At 46.8% G+C, this 24,450-nt stretch overlaps 1 protein-coding gene across 3 annotated transcripts in view; it reads left to right on the top strand.

The window, feature by feature from the left end:
• Positions 1–24,450, top strand: part of APBA2 (amyloid beta precursor protein binding family A member 2) — a 1,094,297-nt gene that overhangs the window by 741,528 nt on the left and 328,319 nt on the right. For all 3 annotated transcript variants that reach the window (XM_085644084.1, XM_085644086.1, XM_085644085.1), the window contains one exon: positions 3,880–4,025. In XM_085644084.1, coding sequence (XP_085500210.1) covers positions 3,880–4,025 — 146 coding nt within the window. The remainder of the gene's footprint in view (positions 1–3,879; positions 4,026–24,450) is intronic.

The raw sequence follows: 24,450 nt of genomic DNA, 5'->3' as shown, positions 1-24,450 counted from the left end.
CCAGGCGATCGAAGAACCAGGATTCTCCATTTGACTCTATTCGTAGTTTATTTAACCCCCTTTTCTCTCAAGGTCTTCTTGATGGCCATGAACGACCTTCGCTGCCTCTGTACTGCCTGCGTGAAGTCCGGGTTCAAAGTCACATTTGAATTTTCGTACCTAAGAGGCAGCGAGTTCCTGGCTTTCTGCAGTATTGCGTCTCGATCTCTAAAGTTTAGCAGTCTTGCCAACATAGGATGCGGGGGGCCCCCGGCTTCGGGCACCCCCCGGGACTCAGTGCGCCCTCTCTACCACGAAGAACTTCGAGAGGCCCCTCGGATTGAGATGATTGAGTATTAGATCTTCGACAAAGAGGTCCGGTGCGTCGCCTTCTGATTTTTCAGGAACAACAATAATGCGTACGTTATTCCTTCTGGAGCGTCCCTCATAATCATCCAGCTCTCTTCAGCAAACTTTTTGAAGGTGTGGAGAGCTTGAACTTCGGTCTTGAGCTGTGTGACATCATCCACCAGACTCCACCAGACTCTTGGTGGTAATCTCCAGCTGTTTGACCTTCTCATGGGTTTTTGCAAGATCCGCCCTAATCAGCGTCACTTCTACCGTAATGGCATCTGGTCGTTGTTCCATGGAGGAGCGCACCCCCGCAATCGCCTCCATTACGTCCTTGAGGGACAGTTCAGGGGTCTCTTCCCCCCAGTCCGCCGTCGTGGTTGGTCCGAACTGCGTGCTCCAGCATCGGGCCCTTCGGACAGATGTATTTGTCAAGTTTACTTTGTTGCGTCACTTTTGGCCCCCTTCCACTCGCCATCGCCGCCACCACAGGGGGTCTCAACATCGTCGTCTGCCTCCGAATTGCCCCAGGCCCCCACCAAGTCACTCTCTGGCTATCCTTCCAGGGGGTTAGGCGAGCCAACTGTCTTCCAATTTACCCCACTCAGGATCACCACAACCAATGGCCAAGTGCGGGTTCCTCAGGGCGCCAAACACTCCTCAGAAGGCCACTATGGCGGCAGACATCCCCAAGCCAATAGGTACAGTCGCCTTTGCCCTCCAGTTCCAAGTGGATACACTCGGTCTGCTGGGGGAAGTAGGATGTTTTTTCTCCACAGCAGGAGCGCACCGATGCGCAGCTCCCGAGGTCAATGGGTCCCAGCAGCAAGGTCAATCCCCGATGCAACACCAAGGAGCGGCGTCTCACGCGACTCGCGGACAAGGCCGCAAGCCGCGACGTGCGCTCATCGGCTCGAGGAGTTACCGTGGCCCGGTGTCTGCACCGCAGGCAGGCCTTAGATCGCCTACAGCTCTTCACCGCCCGTTCACGCTCAACGGAGGCCAGGGAACGGAGCAGGGGGATAGCGTGTGTCTTAGGCAGCCCTTCCTCACTTCGGGGAGCGGGTAAATCTGTCAGATGATGGGGTTTTAAGGCTAGGGAGAGCGGAGCTCCTTCAGTATGTGGCCATTACGCTACCGCGCGTCCAGATCACCATTTTAGATGCCAGATTCGATCACCATGTTGCTATGATTTGCAAATCAATTAGGATTTCTGACTTTTGTGCAGTGGAAAACATCCACACGCAAGGGAGACTCTATAATCAGTGTCTGACCCAAGCAAACGGGTAGTAGGGACCTAGGCGCATGAAAAACACAAGGTGTTGGCAGCAGGATGAGTGCAGGCCTAGCCACTTGCCGGTCCTTTACCCAAATCCTGCTGCGGGCAGCCAATGACTATGCACAGCGGGATTGGCTTATGGCAGGGGGTTGGACAGAGGCACTGGCTGCAGTCCAAGCCCTGCATCGAGCTCCCCCTGTGAACGGCTGAATGGTAAGTGCAGTGGGTTGTGGCCAACAACAGGAGGAGGGTACAGGCCCTTGCTGCAAGCCAGGCCAGCGGAGTTGGCTGCCTCTGTCAGGTTAGGTGCTTGTGGACAACCTCTGATACTCCTGGCCACAGGCCATAAAGAGCAGGAGTTGGCTGATGGTAGAGCATTGAACACAGAGCCTTGCTGTAGGTCAGGCCCAGTGCCCAAACCCTGCTTGACATGGCCAAAGGCTGTCTGATGTGGGGCTGGCACCCGGACCAAGTTGGGCACAGAAGACCATTCAGAGTTGGGTTAGGGGTGAGCTGACCACATGCCGGCATTTCAGACAACCCTTGCTGTGCATGGTCAAGGCCATACTCACCAGCGGCCAGGCCCCAGCTGTGTACAGTGGAAGATGGCTGCCGGCAGGGTGTGGGCACAAGGCCAGACCCAGCTGCCATCCCTCTCTATGCATGGCTAAAGGTGTTGCGCATCAAAGGCTGGAAATTACGTACATCCTAAAATTCATACAAAAAGAACCACAGTTAAAAACTGATTTAAGATTCTTGCTTAAATTAAAGAAATCCACTGAAATTTGCAGTTAAGATCATCACAAAACAAGCCACAACTCACGCTGCATGCCATGCTCAAAACACCACTTTGACAATGGACCAGAAGAAGGCATAAAGCTATGAAGTGAAAAACATCATGTGTGGCACAAGTTATGGTGGGTTTTCACATCTGAGCAAGAACCATAGCTTTGTTTTTAATTATGTGTATTCATTGAAAGTATAATGCTTAATTATAGCGCCTATCAGTCAGCACTCCTTTTACGTTTAGCATCTAAACGTGTAATTTGACAGTAGTTGCTGTGCTGCGTTTGGGTGGTTGTTCATTATACTCTTGCTGTACACTCCTTCTGCATGTATATTTTAATAGCTTCTGCTTTTCCCTACATATAGATGTTCTTACCTGATGATGCATTTGTGAAGATGATTTTTCAACTTGTATCAGTTGTTTAGAGAAATCACATCAAGCTAAGCTTGTTTGAATAACAAAGGTTAGATAATGGTTTTTTCAGGTGTTCAGCTGTCTGTTTTCATTTGCAATCGTGTGCTTTTTCATCTGGAAAGGAACAGCTTCAAATTAAAGCTCATGCAGTAGGATAAACACAACAGGCTGTCTGCTAGAATTAGGACTCAATTTAGAATTTGATGGATGGGATATTACGTCACAAAGGTGACGGGTATCTGTCCGCCGTATTAGAAGGGGCATAGGTTTATAATGCACATGCAAATTCGCAAACTGGACATCGCCACATTTATGATGGAGTAACCCACCCGCCAAACTCTAAATCAAACCCATAATTCTACCCATACTTTTAGAAGCACATTTAGTGCTTAATAGGTAGATTATTCTTGTATGAGAGGTCTCATTACTAACCGTGGGTGGATAACTCTGCTCCGCCAGCGAAGTTTGTGGATTTTTTTAAAACTCCGCACTCCGATTGGAGTACGAAGTTTTCCAAAACTCCGCAATCACAGCAGAGCGGAGTAAGAGACTTACCGTTCTCCTCCAGACGGTGTTCTGACTCCTGCCTGCTCTGCTCCTGCTGCTGTGGCTCACTCCACCTCCCTACCGCTGCTCGGCTGCTCCTGTGTTCAATTCCAGGAAGAACTGCAGTGCGCATGGCGTACTGCGTGAAGGCATGCTCAGAGTCAGTACTGTGCGGGAGGGAGAGGGTGGGGGATTTAGCGGGGGTTTAGTGGGAGGGGAGGGAGGTGGGGTCCGGGAGGTTAGCCGGGGTGAGGGTGCGGGCCTGAGGGGGAAACAGGTGGGTGGGCTATAAGTTGAGCCACAGCACAGCGCAGAATTTCACGGATTTTTCTAGTAACACCGTGAAATTCCACAGAGTGCTACTACGCCAGCTCTGCCCACCCTTACTCATTACCAAATTCTCTCCTATGAAGATGCATTTTTACAGTGTAAATACTCTTTAGAATGTACTTTCCTATATATGTGATTAAAAATGTCATTAAATAAACTGCACTCCACTAACCACTTTCTTTTTTTGTTTAAGTTCCAGGCCCGTGTGAACCTGAGGACCTCATTGATGGAATCATATTTGCTGCCAATTACTTGGGTTCTACACAACTCTTGTCAGAAAGAAATCCTTCCAAAAACATAAGAATGATGCAAGCCCAGGAAGCGGTCAGTCGTGTCAAGGTAGGTGAGGTCTATCGTTTGAAAGGATCGCAAGGAGATAGAATCCTCAAGTCAGTATCACATTATGAGACGACTACTGACCATTTATAACTCAACTTTTATATGTTATGTTCCTTTTACCACATTATTTGTATTCCATGAGAACAAATTAATGTTTGATTACAATGACAATCCAAGAGGTACGACTAATATTAGTAGCAAAAATAGAAATGTAATACTTGTCAGGAGTCGGTATTACTGCACAGATTCCTGCAGTGGCAGCTCCTCCGCAGTGGCGGAGGAGCGTCGTCCCACTAGCTCAGAGCCAGCAGCTGAAAAAGAAAACTTTATTTCAAATTATCATATTTTTCAGCTGCAGGATGAGCCAGCGTGTGTTGGGAGGAGTGGGGCCGGGCCGTGGGAGGAGAGGGAGGATTGGTTGGTGCTCTTTTTAAGTGCACATGTCAGTTTGGCCTACAGACTTAAGCCGGCCAAACTGACATGTGCACTTAGGTTTCTCCAACCCAGTTATATTGCACAGCTGGATTTGGAGAAACAGCACAGACTCCCTGTGCCTGAGTGACCATTAATCCAGCCCGTTCAGTCCAATTCCCACGCTGCTCCCATGCTTCAGAGCAGGGCAGGAATTGGATGAGAAGCCCGTGATGCTGTCTCAGGGACTGCTGGGACCAGGAACTGGAAGCAGAGGCCGCCTGCAACACCAGGTGAGTCTTTTTAAACTTTTATTAACCCCCGCCACCGTGTGCTACCCCTGCCCCCCCCCCCCCGTGCCACCTCCACCCGCTCTACCACTCTTTATCTGTGTCAGCCACCACTGGATTCCTGCATGTTATTCTTCATTTGGGCTCACTTTCTGCCTTACATTTTGCCAGCTATAAGGCGGTGGAATGAATGTCCTGGTGAACATCTTGGGATATACAGTTTTCTGGCAGAGCTTGATTTGCCAGTTCGGCAGGTAGTTCCCATTGCTATCTGAATCTGGAATTATGGGCCACCTTTATTGAGCCTTTTGGAGCGAGAAATGCCACTTGCACTCATTAGTGTAAAACTACGGATTTCCTGGTAATACTCAGCTTTGTTTGCCTTCAGGGATACTCTAAGCCCCCAATATACGTTAGAGATATATTTAACAAACTTGCCTTTCATGATCTACGATTGTTATATATAACGTTTTTAAATGGCTTCCATATTCCGGGTTTGTCAGAATGATGAGGCAGTAAAACATCTGGGAAACAATACTTCTGGGGCCCGGGGACAGGCAGCTAATTGCCCCTCGCCCATCCCTTGCCCGTCGCCTCCTTCTGAGTAGTACAGGTGGAGTGAAAAATAAAGTGCAGCTTTAGTTTACGTGGTTTCCATTTCTGGTTGGTTTTCACCACACACATTCCTCCCGCTGACACAATCACCAGATTCCCTGCAGGACTGAGCCCTAATGTGCCTAATTGAAGTACTGCAAAAAGCTAAATTGCCATGCATCAACATATATATATTACCTACTGGCGGTCGCCAGTAGGTAGTTATAGTTAGGACCACGTTTCCATAGGAAAACCTCAACATTCTATTTTGAATAACTTTGGCGCCGGTCGACGAATCCTCGCGAATTTCTCAAAATAGGTGGGGCGCTACGCTCCGCTCCTACCCTGAAAGTCTCGGGGGGATCCGTCAAGCGGGGACTGAGATAAAAGGGGGGTCCCAAAACGCGTTTTTCCCATGCATTTTTCCATAGGACCTTTAGAACGAGCTACAGCCCGAACGGCTGAACAGAATTACTCAAAATTTGGCAGAGAGGTAGTCCCTAGGTCAAGGAAGTGCCTTTTGTAGGTTTGGTGTAAATCTGTTCAGTAGATTCTGAGAAAATAGCCTTTAAATCAATATATATATCTGAGCCCGCTTACGGTACGCTTACCGTACGCTTACGGTAAGCGTACGGCGGCGTGCGCGAGCGCGATTCTGATTGGCTGTTAGATCTTAGTAAACATTCGAATCGGCCGAAACCAGGAAGCGGCGGCCGCCATTTTGTGTATTTCACTCTGAAAAAAAAGAGTGAAAACAAGGAAAGGGGGCAATGAGGAGAGTTACAGACCCCCTAACATTTGTAAGGGGGTCAAAGAAGGACAGAAAAGTACAAAAAAAACATTTATTGATTTTAAAAAAAATCACGGGGTACGCGTACGGTAAGCTTACGGTAAGCGTACGGTAAAAAAATAAAAATAGATAAATGAAAAGCAGATTTAAGAGTTTAGAAATTAGGGAGCTCTAAAAAGAGCTGTTGTGTTTATGAAGTCATTTTTTTAGTGGTACCTACAAGTAAGTACCGATGCAGAGTCTAAGGTTCAAGAGGAAGACTCTGTTCCCATCATCATTGAAGTGCACACCATCTCCTCTATAAATGTCTTGCATGTCATAACGCAAGTTGTTGTGGTAAATGGCACCCATACCATAGTCACGGAGGAAAGCAGAAACAGATTTGTTGACGTGCTTTCTTGCTTTGTCAATCTGTGGACAGAAATGATTGGACCAGTTCCATTTTTGCCTTTGGCATATGTTGGAAAACACAAAGGCAGTTTTAGGGAAAAGTGTAAACAGTTGTGCAAAGGTGTCCTTCATAAGCATTTCCAGACCTACCCCAGTCAAAGTGCCTAGGTCATTGCCACCACAGTGCACTATTATGAGGTCAGGGTGTTGGATTTGAATGAAGGATTTCACCAATGGCATCAATTGGTGCCACTTTAACCCTCTCTGACCAATCCATTTAATGTCTACATTTGGCAAAGCAAGGTCTCTCACCATATCTGTTTTCTCTGCAAACTTTTCACTCCAGAAGACATAGCTGTGCCCTACAATCCACACTGTGAACATCTTCAAAGGAGAACTGGATGCACTCAGGAGGTGTCTTTCAGTAGAATGGCAATATGAAAAGAAAGACAGTTTGGAAATGGAGGCATACATATTTTTTTAAAACAAAAAGAACTGATTGGCTGTTTCATACCATTCTAGAATAAAAACTAGGCTGTATGTGAAAATTAATAGAAGCATGTTTTGTATTGGTACAGAAAAATGTGTTACCAAAGAACAGTACTATGGATTTGCTGTTAGGTTTGAAAAGTCAAGCACTCTTGCTCTGTGGAATTGAAACATTGTGTGTCGAACTTCTGACCTAACTGCACACAGCAGTGTTCCATGAGCTGTTGCTATGGTAGCAGGCAGAAGTCAAGTTGGGGGAAGGGTACTAGGCAGAAGTCAAGTTGGGGGCAGGGTACTTTTGGAAAAGGGTTGGTTTTCAACCAATAGAAATGTGTGATTACATTTGAAAAAAAGGGAGAAGCACTGAGATTTGAAACTTACATGTATATGTGTGGAAAAATAGAGGGAAAGTTTGCCATTATCTGGTTCTGCTGAGAGGAGAGAGGTGAACACAACAGAGATCCTGGCTCTGATAATCTGCTGTTTGAGTGTCACATTTCTTTCACAACTAACTAATTTTAGAGTTTGAGAGGGGATGTATGTGGTAACTTAAGAAATGAATAATAGAAATGGGAATTGTTTTTGTTGTAGTTACACATGGTGGTTTCATAATGTGACAGTGTGTAAAAGTGATTTACACTTGCCCCGAAAAAAAAAAGAGCAGTAAGTGTGCTTTCAAATTGGCAAAGAAATTTCGTTTTGGGACTAATGTGAAAACATGACTCTGTGTGCATAGAAGAATTATAGGCAGAGATTTATTGCGTCTTGCTCTGGTGATTTCACAGTTGCATTAGATGGAAAGGGGGAGCGAATTTTTTGGGGAAGAAGCAGAGGCTTAGCACACACCCATGTGCTTGCCATGTATAGTCATGCACAGTATTTAGAAGCCACTGGGGTTTTCAGGTTTAAGTCTGTAATGCAAATACATTCAGCATCACTAAGGCTGGTTGCCCTTGGTGGAGTGTAGGCAGTCACAGAGAATGCACATGGTGTTGGTCTGAAAAAAAAACAGCTTGGACACGTGCAATTAAATAAATCAAAAATAGTGGTTTCATAATGTGTCAGTCTGTAAAAGTGATTTCAAATTGTAAAAAGAGATTTTCACTTGGCCCTAAAAAAAAAGAGCATAACAGTCACTCCCCGGCACTTCCGCGTAACGTGCGCGTGTGGCGTAAGCGCGCACGCGTCCCACGCGCAGTACGCGCGGCTACGCAAAGTGCGTAACTATACGCAAGCAGCGTAGATAGATTACGGACGTTGCGTAAACCGTACGCTTACCGTGAGCTTACGGTACGCGTACTATAAAAAAAAAAAAAAAAAAAAAATCTGGTAATAAATTTTACATGTTTATTTTAAAAAATATATTAAAAAAAAATATTTAAGGATTTTAAAAATTTAAGCATAGTCTTTATAAAATGAAAGAAAATTAAATTAAAAATATGTTTGAAAAAAATGAAGAATAAAAAAAAAAATTAGCATTTAAAAAACCTTGCAAATTCACTGAAAAAACCATGGGTTACACACACGTTATAGTTAGGAATTAGCATTTAAAAAACCTTGCAAATTCACTGAAAAAACCATGGGTTTCACACACGTTATAGTTAGGAATTAGCATTTAAAAAACCTTAGAAATTCACTGAAAAAACCATAGGTTTCACACACGTTATAGTTAGGAATTAGCATTTAAAAAACCTTAGAAATTCAGTGAAAAAACCATAGGTTTCACACATGTTATAGTTAGCTGGACATTTTACTCGTAAAAAACCAATGAAATTGCCCCGTTATAGTTAGTTCAGCTAACTATAACTCACGCGCCCGCAATGCACTGCTGATGACGTCACATATTACATCACTCATGACATGGTCAGTGACATCACTCATGACATCACTGATGACATCTCAAATGACATCACTGATGACCTCACTGATGACATCATCCAGTGAATGTGTGTTTTTCTGAAAATTAAATATGTTTTATATATGTATATCTCAAGGTCGATGGAAGAATAAATGGGTATATAAGTGTCTAAATGGATGATTTGTTTTTAAAAAATTGATTGTGTAACTGACTGATTAAGTGTATCTCTCACTTTGTGTATAAGTGGCTGCATGGGTTGGTGAGTAGCTACATGGGTGTCTATATAGGTTAGTAGTTGTTTTTTTGAGTATCAGTCTGAGTGTCTGTATGGTTCGGTGGGGGGTATTACATAGTGCATAGGTGCATGAATGAGTGACTCACTGTTTGTATGTGTTGAAGACAGCATGTGTGCAGGACTGTATGGGTGGATGAGTGTGTGTATGGGTGTGTTATTGAGTGAATGACTGTCCCAATAGTGTCTTCAGGAGTAACTACATATGTTTTAAACTAGTATATGTGACTATTGGTGTATATATGTGAGTATATGTGAGAGGGAGAGATTGAAAGAGTTCCTGTATGAATAAGTATGTGTTTCTATAAGTGATTGTTTAAAAGACTAAGTATGTGTAAGTTTCCGTAGAAGTAAGTGTGGTGGTGTGTGTATAACTGTATATGCAGGTGAATGTATGTTTGATTCTTTATTAGCATGAGTGACTATGTGTGTGAGTAACTCTATGGATGAGTGGCATTATGTAACAGGATGTATAGGTGTATGAGTACATATGATCAGTGAGTACATGTATGAGTGACTGTATAGGACTGTTGGTGAATGAGTGGATGTGTATGTGGATCTTAGAATTACTGAAGAGGTTGTTGTAACTGGTATTGGTATGTCCATTGTTTTGAAAATTTTAGTCTCTATTTTTGAATGTGTGTATCAAAGCTTATATTAAGGTGAGAGGAGGTCTGCCACTCTATCACAAGGATGATGTCATCAGTGAGGTCATCAGTGATGTCATTTGAGATGTCATCAGTGATGTCATGAGTGATGTCACTGACCATGTCATGAGTGATGTAATATGTGACGTCATCAGCAGTGCATTGCGGGCGCGTGAGTTATAGTTAGCTGAACTAACTATAACGGGGCAATTTCATTGGTTTTTTACGAGTAAAATGTCCAGCTAACTATAACATGTGTGAAACCTATGGTTTTTTCACTGAATTTCTAAGGTTTTTTAAATGCTAATTCCTAACTATAACGTGTGTGAAACCTATGGTTTTTTCAGTGAATATATATATATATATATATATATATATATATATAATCTACTGGCGGTCGCCAGTAGATAGTTATAGTTAGGACCGTGTTTCCATAGGAAATCTGAAAATTCTATTTTGAATAACTTTGGCGCCGGTTGACGAATTCCCGCAAATTTTTCAAAATAGGTGGGGCGCTCCGCTCCGCTCCTTCCCTGAAAGTCTCGGGGTGATTAGTCAAGCGGGGGCCGAGAAAAAAGGGGGGTCCCAAAACGCGTTTTCCCCATGTATTTTAGTCGCAGCTACAGACCGAATGGCTGAACAGAATTACTTGAAATTTGGCAGACAGGTAGCCATAAGGTCAAGGAAGTGCCTTTTGCAGGTCTGGTGTAAATCTGTTCAGTATTTCCTGAGAAAATAGCATTTAAAACCATATCAATTTCTATACGCGCGCACCGTGTGCGCACAATGCGCGCTCACTGCCGTGCGCGAGCGCAATTCTGATTGGTTGTTAGATGTCAGTAAACATTCGAATCGGTCGAAATCAGAAAGTGGCAGCCGCCATTTTGTCTCTAACAGTCTGAGGCAGTGAAAAGCAAAGGTGGAGAACGTGAAAAGGGGGCTGGGTGGACAGTTCCTGACCCCCTCGCCTTTGTCAGGGGGTCACTGAAGGACCCCCAAGGGTGAAAAAAACATTTATTTTTTTGTTGAAAATGCGCGGGGTGCGCGCACGGAGCGCGCACGGTGCACGCACGGGATGCACAACGCTTCGTGGGCGCTCGTGCACGAAGCGCACCGAGTGCCCACAGTGCGCGCATGGTGCGCGCACGGTGAAAAACCTGAAAAAAAAAATAATAATAAATACATAACTTAGCATTTAAAAAACCGTACAAATTCCCTTAAAAAACCATAGGTTTCACACACGTTATAGTTAGGAATTAGCATTTAAAAAACCTTGCAAATTCACTTAAAAAACCATAGGTTCCACACATGTTATAGTTAGCTGGACATTTCCCTAGTAAAAAACCAATGAAATTCCCCCGTTATAGTTAGTGCAGGCAACTATAACTCACGCGACCGCAATCCTCTGCTGATGACGTCAGATATTACATCACTGATTACATATGTGTCTTTCTGAAAAATAAATATTTGTAATATATGTATAGCTAAACATTAATGGAAGAAGACATGGGTAAATAGGTGTCTAAATACAGTGATGTAATATCTGACGTCATCAGCAGAGGATTGCGGTCGCGTGAGTTATAGTTGCCTGCACTAACTATAACGGGGGAATTTCATTGGTTTTTTACGAGGGAAATGTCCAGCTAACTATAACATGTGTGAAACCTATGGTTTTTTAAGTGAATTTGCAAGGTTTTTTAAATGCTAATTCCTAACTATAACGTGTGTGAAACCTATGGTTTTTTAAGTGAATATATATATATATATATATATATATATATACATTTTGGCAATGGCAGTCACACTAAGAATTCAGATGTTAAAAGATATGTGTGGACTTTTTAGTCATTGGCCACAGAAAAGACCTTTCATAAGAAATACAAGATTAGACCTTGGTGATTAATAATAAGCAGTTTTTTGTGCAATATAAGTTACTGAAATTTAAAAACTATTTGACGGTGTTTGCTGTATCTCCAGTTGTTTGTAGCTCTGGATTTTTTTGTGTGATGTGCATCTATGATTTCACCTTTAAGATAAAGAAGTGGGGGAGCGTGTCCACGATGGCACCCGAGTGAGACCGGCTCCGCAAAGCTCTACCATCCACCCACTGCTTGGGGAGAAGCCGACCTCTCCCAGGGCCCTCCACACAGTCAAATGTTCTTGAGCTGTTAGCCTCCCCACATCAGAGCTGCCGCGGCCCTGGAGTGGATCGCAGCTTTGAGGCGGCTGGTGGGTGAACGGCTTGGCGGCCATGCTTCTAATATGGCAGACTCCGTGGGCCATGGACTCTGAAGTCTGAGCCCTGCTGAAGACTGTGCCTTGTCTCCCCAGGATCTGGCATACTGGGCCCCCTCCTTGCAGTCTGAGCCCCTGTCACTGCTTGCATGGTCGCCCGTGGACTGTGTGGGGCAGTGCCTAAACACCAAGGGCTGCCCGTGCCTGTGACTGAATAACTGTGCAGTGAGTGGTGGGAGGGGGCATGGGATGAAAGTGGACTTTCTGTGGCCAGATCATTAGCTGTGCCAGCCCCTCCTACTGCCCTGATAGCTCCTCCTTTCTTTGGGGCCTGCGGACTGCCTTGCAGAATGCTGGGGGGCGCCCTGAATAGGGGAAACCTGCAGTCTGACAGGCCTGATCAGAACTAGTCAGCCTGCACATATTTGTGGCCTGTGGACCTGCAGCGCTATGGTGAGGAATCCTTTCAGGACACCCCCTGCTGCATTTAGACCAGTGATACCTTCTGAGACAGGGGGGCCCTGCTGGGATTTGGACTGAGTGGGGATTTCCCTGGTGGGTCCGCTAAGAAGTGAGTTGCAGGAGAGCCACCTTGTTTTACCTCCCTTCCATCAGCAGACTAAGTTCTGCTGTGGGGACGCTCCTCACAGCCATAGAGATCAGTGCAGTTCTGCTGCCCTCTGTGCATGCGGCAGTGTCCAGGCCTTGCTGTTGATGCTCTCACCCTACTTGCCTCCCCCAATTCGAGAAGTAGGTGCACCAGTGTGGCCTTCTGCAGAATAGAGTGGAAACTGTGCACGGCACATTGGACATCCCAAAGCTGTTGCTTCCACCGGTGCAGCCTGAGATTTGGAGCCCTGTTCATCCAGGCGGTCACTATCGGCCCCCATTGCTGGTGCACTCCCTTGCTGGTTGGGACCCTGGCGGAGCCTGAACTCTGAGTGATTGCATGGCCATCTACCATTGGGGTTGCTGTCTTGCGTTCCCAGTCTCCGCTGGTGCGGGGGCATGGTAGCTGCTCCATCATGTCTTCCTAATGCAACGTGAAGAAGGATACTACACTTAAAAACTTGCTGACCAAAACACCAGCGAAGAAATCTGAGCAGGTCAAGGAGACTTCCGAGGTGCGGCTTGCAAAGTACTAAGGCCCCCGGCACGAGAATGTTGCTGGAGCAGCTGTTCAGGATCTTATGAGATGACTTTGCCAACCTTAAACAGGGCATAGCGATGGAGGTCAAGGACCTCTGATGATACCATGGCAATCCGGGCCAGAGGATGCACTCCTTAGAACAAACCCATGAACCGGGAAGAAGAGCTGGATAGACACCGTTGGGAGCTCATCGAGCTGGGAGACAAGAACACAGAGCTCCATCACAAGCTGGAAGATTTTGAAAACAGATCTAGGCCCTCCAAAATTCGCATAAAAGGGGTGCCCTTACAAGCGATACCGGGTAAACTCAAAGACGTCTTCATTCGTCTTTTCTGACACGTGCCCCTAATCTCGCAGACCGCAAAACCATTTGCATGCATCAACCAGGCCACCTGGCTTGGGATCTTGGTCAAGCGCTGGACATCCTCACATGCGTATATTACTACAGACAAATTTACAATTGAATTTGAGGGGCTCAAACTGTTGCTGTACCAAGACCGCTCTCTGATACTCTGCAGCACTGATAGACCGTTCGCCTTTAATGGATCTTCCATGAGACAAGGGAATCAGGTTCAAATGGGCCCACCCCTTGTGACTCTAGTTTGTCTGGAACAATGAGATGCAGAACTTCCGAACATTAGAAGACGCCCGGTCACCGATGGATATAACGGCGATGCTTGGTGAAACCCAGGCCCAGTCCCCCTCGCAAGACAGAGCCTCCGCCGTGACAGACCTGTACCGCTCAACGCAAAATAAATCACTGCACAAGCCTCCTGCAAACGAGCGCTGCAAAGAATGAGCTACGCTGCTCCAACAGCTACAGTGTCAGGATAGTGCCACGGAAGCAGAAAGGTATCACTGAGGACTGTGCGGATCGAACTCTATTCTACTGATGAGCCGATAACTGTCTGGTATCCCTTCCTCCAGAGGGCCTGTACTTTTCCGCTCCTTGTTTAAAGTCTCAGCTCCCTTGATGACTTCTCCCCTCCTAGTGACCACACCGTCATCCGCTCCACTCAACACGCATGCACAGACGTCACCCAAAGATTACACTGACACTTTCATTGTGGGTGAAGAACTGCTGCAGGTTTATTTCATACAACATAATTATGACGATAAGTGGGTTATCTTACCGGCGATCCAGGGCAAGCAGCCCCTTGCTGCTCCGCCCGCCTGTCGAGCCAGCACGCACGGTGGGTCGATGCCCGGCAGTGCGGCACATATTTTCAGATCATCCTTTGGATCACGTGATCTGTCTACTACTCCCGCCCCTTTTGACGGGGGCGGAGCGTGTTGTGGCACACCCCCGGTTGGTCAGGCCCCCCAACCGCCCGAAGGACTAACGGGGCGCTGTCGCGGTCTTCCCAGAACCTCCTTCGGCTCCCGGACCTTGGCTCGGGCACCCTTACTGTGCCGGACAGGGGTACCCTTACTGTACCGCCTGTCGCAGAGGTAACCTTACTGTACCCTTCTGCCTCCAGATCGCCCTGTAACTCCGCCTGCAACGCAAGAAAAAACATTAAAACATTCCAATAGCGCGCTGCCTCCGCCGCGCAGGGTAAGCGGAAAGGGTGGGAATACGCGTGGCCAGGAGGAGCGGCCCAGGAAGCAGAGGAAGATCTGAGGGGGTGAGGCGCCTAAAAAGGGGGTCTAGCCTCGCCCACCCTAGGGCACGCCTCCCCACGACAAACCCATTGGGGGGGCCTCCCCTCCCCGAGGAGCGGCCTCACTAGCGAGGTGGAGCAGGGGGAGGGGGAGGCTCCGACCGGCGGCCACTAGAAGGCTGCCCTGCTGATGTCCCCCTGCGTGGGACACGGGCAGCGGCATAGTGACCACACCGTCATCCGCTCCACTCAACACGCATGCACAGACGTCACCCAAAGATTACACTGACACTTTCATTGTGGGTGAAGAACTGCTGCAGGTTTATTTCATACAACATAAGTATGACGATAAGTGGGTTATTCTACGGGCGATCCAGGGCAAGCAGCCCCTCGCTGCTCCGCCCGCCTGGCGAGCCAGCACGCACGGTGGGTCGATGCCCGGCAGTGCGGCACATATTTCCAGATCATCCTTTGGATCACGTGATCTGTCTACTACTACCGCCCCTTTTGACGGGGGCGGAGCGTGTTGTGGCACACCCCCGGTTGGTCAGGCCCCCCAACCGCCCGAAGGACTAACGGGGCGCCGTCGCGGTCTTCCCAGAACCTCCTTCGGCTCCCGGACCTTGGTTTGGGCACCCTTACTGTGCCGGACAGGGGTACCCTTACTGTACCGCCTGTCGCAGAGGTACCCTTACTGTACCCTTCTGCCTCCAGATCGCCCTGTAACTCCGCCACAGCTCTGGGGAGGCTCCCGTAGCTGCCAGAGCCCCCCCTTCCTCCCTTCGCTGTTATAGGTGCCCTGCCCCTGCGAGCTGGCTTTAGTGGGCTGAATTATGGGTTCTGTTCTGTAACCCGTAAATAACAGCAATAATTTGCAACTTACTCAGAAGCACAGGGCAGACTCACAAGGAGATTTCTACAAGAAGCAAATTGACTTCAATCCATCTGTGCCCTTCATTCCTCGAACATAATTTTATAAACCATGGAAGAATATGTTCTCTGCAAGTAAAGGTGGATGATTTTTGGAAAAACAGAGTTTCTTTCCTAGCACGAAGCAGGTTTCCTTTTCCACTTTGTCTGAAAAAGGTGCTGTATTGATAGTGTTTATGGTCCCCGAATTCTGCTGCTTCGATGTTTGCATGATTTCCAAGCAGGGCCAGTATTTAAAGCTGACTGCTTATATGGACGCCTTTTCCATGACTCCGGATAAAGCCAATAAGGCTGGCTGATTAAAAGTAGTGAATTTACTACTGAAGGATACCTATCTTTTAGCTCGGGGACCAAAATTTGTGAACGTTTCAACTCCCTAGGCTACAAGGAAAGCCTGAGCGAAACAGAGCAACACCTAAATCTGTTTATTTTTTTGGGAGATATGGCATGGGTAACAAGGCATTGGTGGAATTGGCGTTTTGGACATCAAATCCTATTGTTATTTTTTCAATTGGGCCACATTAGGGTCCTTTCTGGCTTGGAAGTGTGTTTCCAACAGCTACCGCACAACAACAAGGTGAAGGTACGTGTGAGTTAACTGCCGTCCCTGCGTTTATAAACACAAGCTGACATCACGGCCCTATTGGAAATCTCAGAGACGATCAAAACCACCCTTGATAGAGGAGCTGTGCTGATATTATCAGATCTTTTGGCTGCCTTTGACACCATGCCACATGATCGCCTCCTTCATAGATTGAGGGAGAGCGGCATTGGGGGCACGGTGCTCACATGATTTGCTTCCTTTTTGGACAACCGCCAGCAAAGAGTCTGGGCTCCTCCTTTTTCCGCCCTCATTCCTCCACTGAATGTAGGGGTCCCACAGGGTTCCGTCTTAAGTCCGACCCTGTTCAATATATATATGGCCCCTCTTGCTCCTTTAGCTGAACAATACGGGGCAAAAATTATATCGTACGCAGATGACATGCAATTGCTGTTCACCTGTGCGAAGGATGAGGTGCTTAATGGTAATGAAGTCAATGTTTGCCTAACTAAGGTGTTCGACTGGTTTAGGCAAAATCAGTTGCTCTGCAACTCTGACAAGTCGAAAAAATTATCTTTTTTGGACACACTCCAGGTGACGAGTGGCATCAATGGTGGCCTAAAAATCTATCTCCACCTGAGAGACCAGTCTCCACCGCAAAAAATCTAGGAGTGAAGTTGGACTCCGACATAACTATGAAGTCCCAGGTTTAATCGGTTGCTGGCACCTGTTTTGGCTCTTAAAAATGATGAGGAATTTCCTCCCTCTGCTTCCTATCCCCCACAGGAAAACCGTGGTCCAGGCACTGATCATATCAAGGTTGGACTACGTAAATGTGTTGTACCTGGGCCTTCCGGACTACTTGCTGAACCGCCTGCAGGTAGTTCAAAATGCGGCAGCTAGGGCCGTGCTCATGGTCGGACCCAGGTCACACATGTCCCCCCACCTTAGATCTTTGCACTGGCTACCAGTGAAACAAGGGGTCAGTTTTAAATCCCTAGTGCTAACCTTTAAGGCCCTAAATAACATCGGGCCCTGTATATTAGGAATAAAATTCAGCCCTACAAACCACTCAGAACTCTGCGGTCATCATCCCGGCAACTGACAATTGTGCCTAAGTTTTGCCATTCTTACAAAAGAGGTCGCTCCTTTCAAGTAGTAGCGGCAAAATTATGGAATAGCCTCCCTTTTTCCCTTAGACAAGAACGTGATCTCCTCAGCTTTAGGCGAAGTTTAAAAACCTGGCTTTTCCAACAGTAGTGCAGAATAGTTAGCTACGGCTGGCTGTTCCTTCCTTTGCTCTGATCTGGGGTCAAGATAGCACTGGGACATTCCTCGGAGTAGCTGTGCGCTTAACAAATACCCTATAACATAACATAACATGTTCAGTCTCTGTCTCTGTTTCCATATTGGGCCTAGACCGAAAAGTTTTTGCTTCTTTCAATGCCAAATGCAAGGATAAAAAAATTAAGTTAGAAGGAGCATTTTCCCCAGCCTTTGGAGTTTGATTGATAACACCTCGGAGAGGTAATAGGAAAAGGCAGCGACAAAGGGTTTATTGGCGTCTTACAGTTAAATTAAATCTGCCCCTTTGTTTTGCTTTCAAAGCGAGGCTTTCAGCTCCAACGTTCTGATGAGTGAAGTGTCGGAGGCATGGCCCGGGCTCTTGCTTTAGAAAGGAAATGGGCTCTAATTCACGGTGCCACAGACAGGGTGCTCTAGAGAAGACTGGAAAATGTGTTTAAACTTTTTTCCACTTTCAACCCTCTTGTAAAGAATGGGACTGAACACAGAATTCCAAATAAAAATACTACACTACAACAAAAGTATCACAGATTTAAATACGAGATGTCCCAATCAAGTCTGTAAAAGAACGGAAGTAGGTGAAAATTAGATTTAATTAGCATGTTTATAGCTCACATAACAGAATGTATGCAAAAAGCTAAATCATTTGAAAGCAATCCATACCTGCTCAGATGACTCTGATGGGCCCATCAGGACAGAAATGCATCGCAACTCGAGGACAATTGCTGCTCTTTTGCCTGCTGTCCAGACAAGAGCCAACATCCTCCGTAGCACTGGTGCTAGGATAACTGAAAATTAATTTAGAGGCCATAGAAGGGCCCCTTTGGGCAAAATGCATACTGAAGATCAATAATAAAAACAAATCTCCGGTTAAACGTAACAACAAAGCAGCAACAAAAAACAGACCTAACATGAACCAGCTGATTAATTTCAGTTATTTAAAATTCTTACACAAGTATTCACTTTCAGGCCCTCTGTTTGCCCTTTATATTTGCTGCGGCTATGTACACAAGCACTGGCCTCTGATACGGCGCTCTGGGTTGCAACCGAAAGAGAGTGGGTGCCTGCTTAAACCCTACAGGGGACTGGTGAGTGCGCTGCTTTGTTTCCAAACAAAAGGGAGCACTACAGTGGATAACTGCTTCGGCCCCCAGGGGGACTGTTGAGTGCGCATTGCGATTGGAGCGTTGGCTTCCTACAGAGGTTTTGACACTCTAAAAAGAAGTTCCAGCTCGGACGAAACCAGCACTTGGGCCATGGGATACTGATTAGAGAAGCACAGAGAGGAACAACAGGAAATAGTATGCTAAAGTTAACTGAAATAGAAGAAAAGTAAGTGGCAAGCACAAGAACCAATGAAAAGCAAGGGCGGGATGTAAGCCCCTTTTATGATTTCAATTAAACACAATAGATTTTGTAATCACAGCCACAGTGCACATAACTGAAGTTGCACTCCCTATCTTTGTTGCAAAAGACTTTTGTGTGCAGTCCTGACTCTATCTGCATCAAGTCTCACACCCAGCTACTGTCAACACTTAAAGTGGTGTCAAGAGATCCTGACTGATACTTGCAGTTACTTAAAAGATGTTCCGGTTCAAGATTTGAATTTCAGTCACATGTAACTCAAAGATGAGCCCTTAAGTCATTTTGTGTGCACCAGAGATGCAGGGTACACACGGAACTGAATGTGGAGTTAGGGTACACGCAGGACCATGTACTGGGCATATGATTGTGTTGCTATTTTAAGTTGTTGGCCGGGCTTGCGGGGAGGGGGAGTGGTGGGTAAGTTTTGTTTGGGTGGTATAGTTACAAAAGGAGATGATTGATTTTGTAGAGCGAATATGATATACTGAACTTTTCTGATACAGGCGAGTGTGTTGTAAAGTTAGATAATGCTTAGCAGTTAAGGACTCATTCCACAGTTTCAAGACTTCTTGCAATGATATTTAAGGACTCTCCCAGATCCTCCACAATACTACCGTGTACTCATCGGCTCTGATGTAACTATATGTAACCAGTGCTACTCACGAAAAAGTCAATGTCTCGCATTTCCATGTCTGGATACTTGTTGTGAAAAGTCAATAAATTTTTTTTTTTTTTTTTAAAGTAATTTTGTGTGCACTAATTAATTAATTGATTTGTGCATTTCTACGATGTGAACATGGGCAAAATTTGTTGGAGCTCATTAAAGATCATGTTAGTCCAAGTGGAACAATAAAATAACCAATACAAACGAAGAAGACAAGATTAGAACTGCAAAGAATAATACAATGATATATGTTCATAAAAGAAAAATAGCTCTGAAGATGATAACCAGTCATTATATATAAAAGATGGAGGAGATTCAGAAATGCAACCTTTATTTCTTAAAGTCTTTAAAAAATGTGTGCTATTACAACTCAATCAACATATCAAGGACTATGACCTCCTAGGACAAATTCCAGGACTGGCAGCTGTATGGGGACTGCCATCCTCAGTCTTTAGGGATGATACCCTGTCCTTCCTGGATAAAGTGGACCTGTGCTTAATGTGTAAAAAAAAACAAAATCATTGCCAAACTCTCGTCAGGGTGCCACTGCAGTTTGCATCACACATCACCCCTGCCTTGCTGCCTATGATATTAACAACACACCTACTAACCATCACACTTCGACAATTCCGGCTATTTCAGGCCACCAAAGCTATAAGAATAGCTTGGGCTGCAGGTAATAGTCATTTTTAATGTATATTAAATTTATAATTAACTGTTGTTGTGGTCATCTCAAATTAGCCAGACAGTGCCACCTTCAGGCAGACTGTCACAAGCGCTGTTGCTGAAAATGAAGTGCCAGTGCAGTACACCGGAAACCACTGGCTCAAATTAAGCACTGAAGGGGTCACTTTTCTAATCATACTCCTAAAGTCATGTATGGGGCATTACAGTGAAGTCCTGAATGAGTTAATTTCATACCTCAACAACCTTTTCCAACTAATCAAACTGTAGGACTCCATATCAAACCCTGCCCTTGTCAACCAAGAGGCCCCTCGAGGTTCCATTCTATTCCTTTGATTTTCAGTTTCTACTTGGAACCCTTAATCCTTCACCATTCATCCATATCAAGAAAATAACCAACTCCACGTCTAGACGATGTACTTCACTTAAATCAAAGTTAATTAAAGTACAATCATGGCTAGCATCCAACCACTTAAAACTAAATCCATTGAAAAACAAGTTCCTTCTTATATCTTCCCCCGCACAACTCTTCTCTAATCAAAGGCTGGCTCAACTGCTTAGTTCCACTCAAATGCACTCCCAAAACTATTGACTGCGCCAAACCTCTTAGAATCAATCTGGACATGCTTGCTTCTATTAACCTCACTACCAGAAGTGCATTATACCAACTCTGACTACTCAAAAGGTAAAGCTTTTCATCCCACTACATGACCTTCAAAATGTAGTACAAGAGCTTGTAATTTCTAGAGTTGACTATGGAAATGTAGTTCCTACTGGTAGAGAAGAAATGGCACAGAGAACAAATTCCAGACAACTGCGCAGCACACAAGGACGCCATCCGCAACCACCACCACCTCATCAAGGCCGCCAAGAGAACCTCGTTCAAAGACCACCTCAACATCAACGCACACAATAGCAAGGAGCTCTTCAACATCGTGAAGGAACTCTCCAACCCCAGCTCCAACACCAACGACATCCTGCCGTCACAAGCCCTGTGCGACTCCCTCGCCACCTTCTTCCACCGCAAGATAGCAAACATCCACGACAGCTTCAACACCCAGACTGATCCGACAGACACTAACACAACAGACCCTCTGCACACCATCGACCACGACCCCCTGCTAGCCTGGGCCATCGTGAGCGTCGATGACACCGTCAAGACCATGAGCACAATCCACTCCGGCTCTCCGTCAGACCCCTTCCCGCACCACGTCTTCAACAAAGCAAGCCGCTCCATCGCACCCCACCTGCGCAACGTCATCAATCTCTCCTTCGAGACCGCAACCTTTCCAGAGAGCTGGAAACATGCCGAGATCAATGCCCTACTGAAAAAACCCAAGGCTGACCCAAGAGACCTCAAGAACTTCCGGCCCATCTCTCTGCTCCCGTTCCCGGCCAAGGTCATTGAGAAAATCATCAACAGACAGTCCCCTTCCCAGTCAGGGTTCCGCAGCAACCATAGCACCGAGACCGCCCTCATCACCGCCACCGACGACATCAGGACCCTGCTGGATAAGGGCGAGACCGCAGCACTCATCCTCCTAGACCTCTCCGCCACCTTCGACTCCGTCTGCCACCGCACACTATGCGCCCGCCTCCACGCCACAGGGATGTATGTATGTATGTATGTATGTGTGTTCTTATATAGCGCTCGACTTACCCTTGGGCATCTCGGCGCTTGCATTGGGAACCCATCCTGGTTTTTCCCTGTGAGATAACCCGTACTGGGCATCCCCAAGGTGAAAGCCAGGCATCCCGCCGCGGGGGGGCCGTTGTGGAGATTAAGCAAGCTTGTTGCCCAGAGCTGCATAGTGTAAACTCGTGCTTAGAGTGGGCACCGAAGCGAGAATTATCGAGTCCGTGGACAATTGGGCTCCGGACCCTGCCGCGTCGGGAATCGAACCCTGGTCCCGGGTCTGACCTCTGCTTCAGGGTATGCCTCCTCTAACCAGTGAGCTACACTTCTCCACGATCCAAGACAAGGCTCTGGAATGGACCACCTCCTTCCCCTCCGGCAGAACCCAGAGAGTCCGCCTCCCCCATTCCAGTCCGAAGTCCTCCGAGATCATCTGCGGCATACCCCAGGGACCCTCCTTCAGCCCGACACTGTTCAACATTTACATGGCTCCATCACACACGTCGCCCGACCGCACAACCTCAACATAATCTCCTACGACACTCAACTGATCCTCTCCCTCACCAAGGACCCCATCACCTCCAAAGCCAACCTCCTCGAAGGAATGAAGGCCGTCGCCGACTGGATGAAGACCAGCCGCCTGAAGCTGAACTCGGACAAGATGGAGGTCCTCATCCTCGGCTCCAACCCTTCAGCCTGGGACGACTCCTGGTGGCCGACGGCACTGGGAGCAGCCCGACACCCACCAACCACGGATTCAACCTGGGAATCATTCTCGACTCAACGCTCTCAATGACCAAGCAGGTCAACGCCGTCTCCTCCTTCTGCTTCTACACCCTCCGCATGCTCCGCAAGATCTACCGATGGATCCCTACGCGGGAGCCCCGACCAAGTTCATCAAACGACTACAACGCATTCAAAACGCCTCGGCACGACTAATCCTTGATGTACCATACCACGGCCACATCACCCCCCACCTGAGGGACCTGCACTGGCTCCCTGTCAGCAAGAGAATATCCTTCAAGCTCCTCATCCACGCACACGAGGCACTCCACAATACTGGCCCAGCCTACCTCAACAGTCGGCTCTCCTTCTACATCCCCAACCGCCAGCTACGCTCTGCCGATCTCCCACCTCGCCGCCAAGACATGGAACACCCTCCCACTGAGCCTAAGACAGACCCAAGACCTGATGACCTTCAAGAGGATGCTCAAGACCTGGCTGTTCGATCAGTAGCGGCCCCCCACCCCCTCAGCGCCTTGAGACCCTCGCGGGTATGTAGTGCGCTTTACCAATGATTGATTGATTGATTGATTGATTGATTGGTTGATACTGGTACAGTAAAGACTCGCCTTGATCCACTAAATGCCACACTCGGGGGCTAGTTGCTTTGACCAAAGCATTCCTCTCATCACACTCAAGTGGCTTCCAGTATAAGAACGCTGCATCCTCAATGTAACTTGTATTACTCACAAAGCCATTCACTATAGGGCCTCTAAATACCTGGCCCAGAAACTCACACTTTCTTGCTGTAGCCACTCCCTGCGGAGTTCAGACTCGCTACTTCTGGGGCCACCTAGATTAAAAAAAGGGAGATTCTGCTCTCGCTCCTTTACTGGAAAGCTCCTAGGAACTGGATCTCTCTTCTGCCTAAGAGGTGAACAAACCCCTCCTGTGTTGCCTCCAGGAAGTTTTAAATCTCTTCATTTGAAAGATGGCTAATGGACTGACTGGCCAGGTTTATGTAATAAGGACAGTTCTAGAGTTCTTCCATAGCAGTGACGCTACTAGCTCCATTTTCTTTCTTACTATATGTTGACCTTTCATAATTTCAACTAATTTTTGTTCCACAGTTCTGTGTTGTCTCTTACCTCATATACCAGGCTACACTGTCTTCCCTGTAACCTATTGTTGCTTTTTTTATCCTGTTCGGGGCTCTAATAGCCCCTCATTGTACACACTTTATAAAACTCCACTCAATAAATTGCATGTGTTAATTAGTAAAGGAAATGCATACATTTAGGTTAAGATTACAAACAGTTCACGCCAACAACAATGACCTCCGTGCACTCAACCCTAGGCACCCCTACTGCTGCTTCCATGCCTCACATTTCCCATGTGACACCTGTATACGCACCACACCCCCACCACCTACCCTACCTCGCTTGCATGCTCCTCTTTACACGCTCACTTGGTAAAAATGCCACAGAGATCTGGGACCTCATCCAAACACACGCCCCTGACATCTTCTTCACCAAAACCTGGCTTAACCCAGCGTCTTTACCCCTCATTCCCACAGCCATCCTAAAGGGCAACAAGATAGCGCACCAAGACAGACCCCCATAAGCCAGGAGGAGGCCTCGTCATCATCCACAAGGTCACGATTCGCTGCACCTCATCCGCTGACATTGCACTATTCATGGAGCACATGCAGTTCAAAATTAATGAAATGGAAAGACCACCATTAGAGGAACCCTCCCATACAGACCCCTCCTCTCGCTCCGGACCATGCACCACTTTCTGCAGCCTCATCACAGACTTCATATCCCC

Source organism: Triturus cristatus, chromosome 3_1 (assembly GCF_964204655.1).
Source record: "Triturus cristatus chromosome 3_1, aTriCri1.1, whole genome shotgun sequence".
Classification (NCBI taxonomy): Eukaryota; Metazoa; Chordata; class Amphibia; order Caudata; family Salamandridae; genus Triturus; species Triturus cristatus.
Note: the sequence above shows the minus strand (reverse complement) of the source record. Positions and strands in the feature narration are given on the sequence as shown.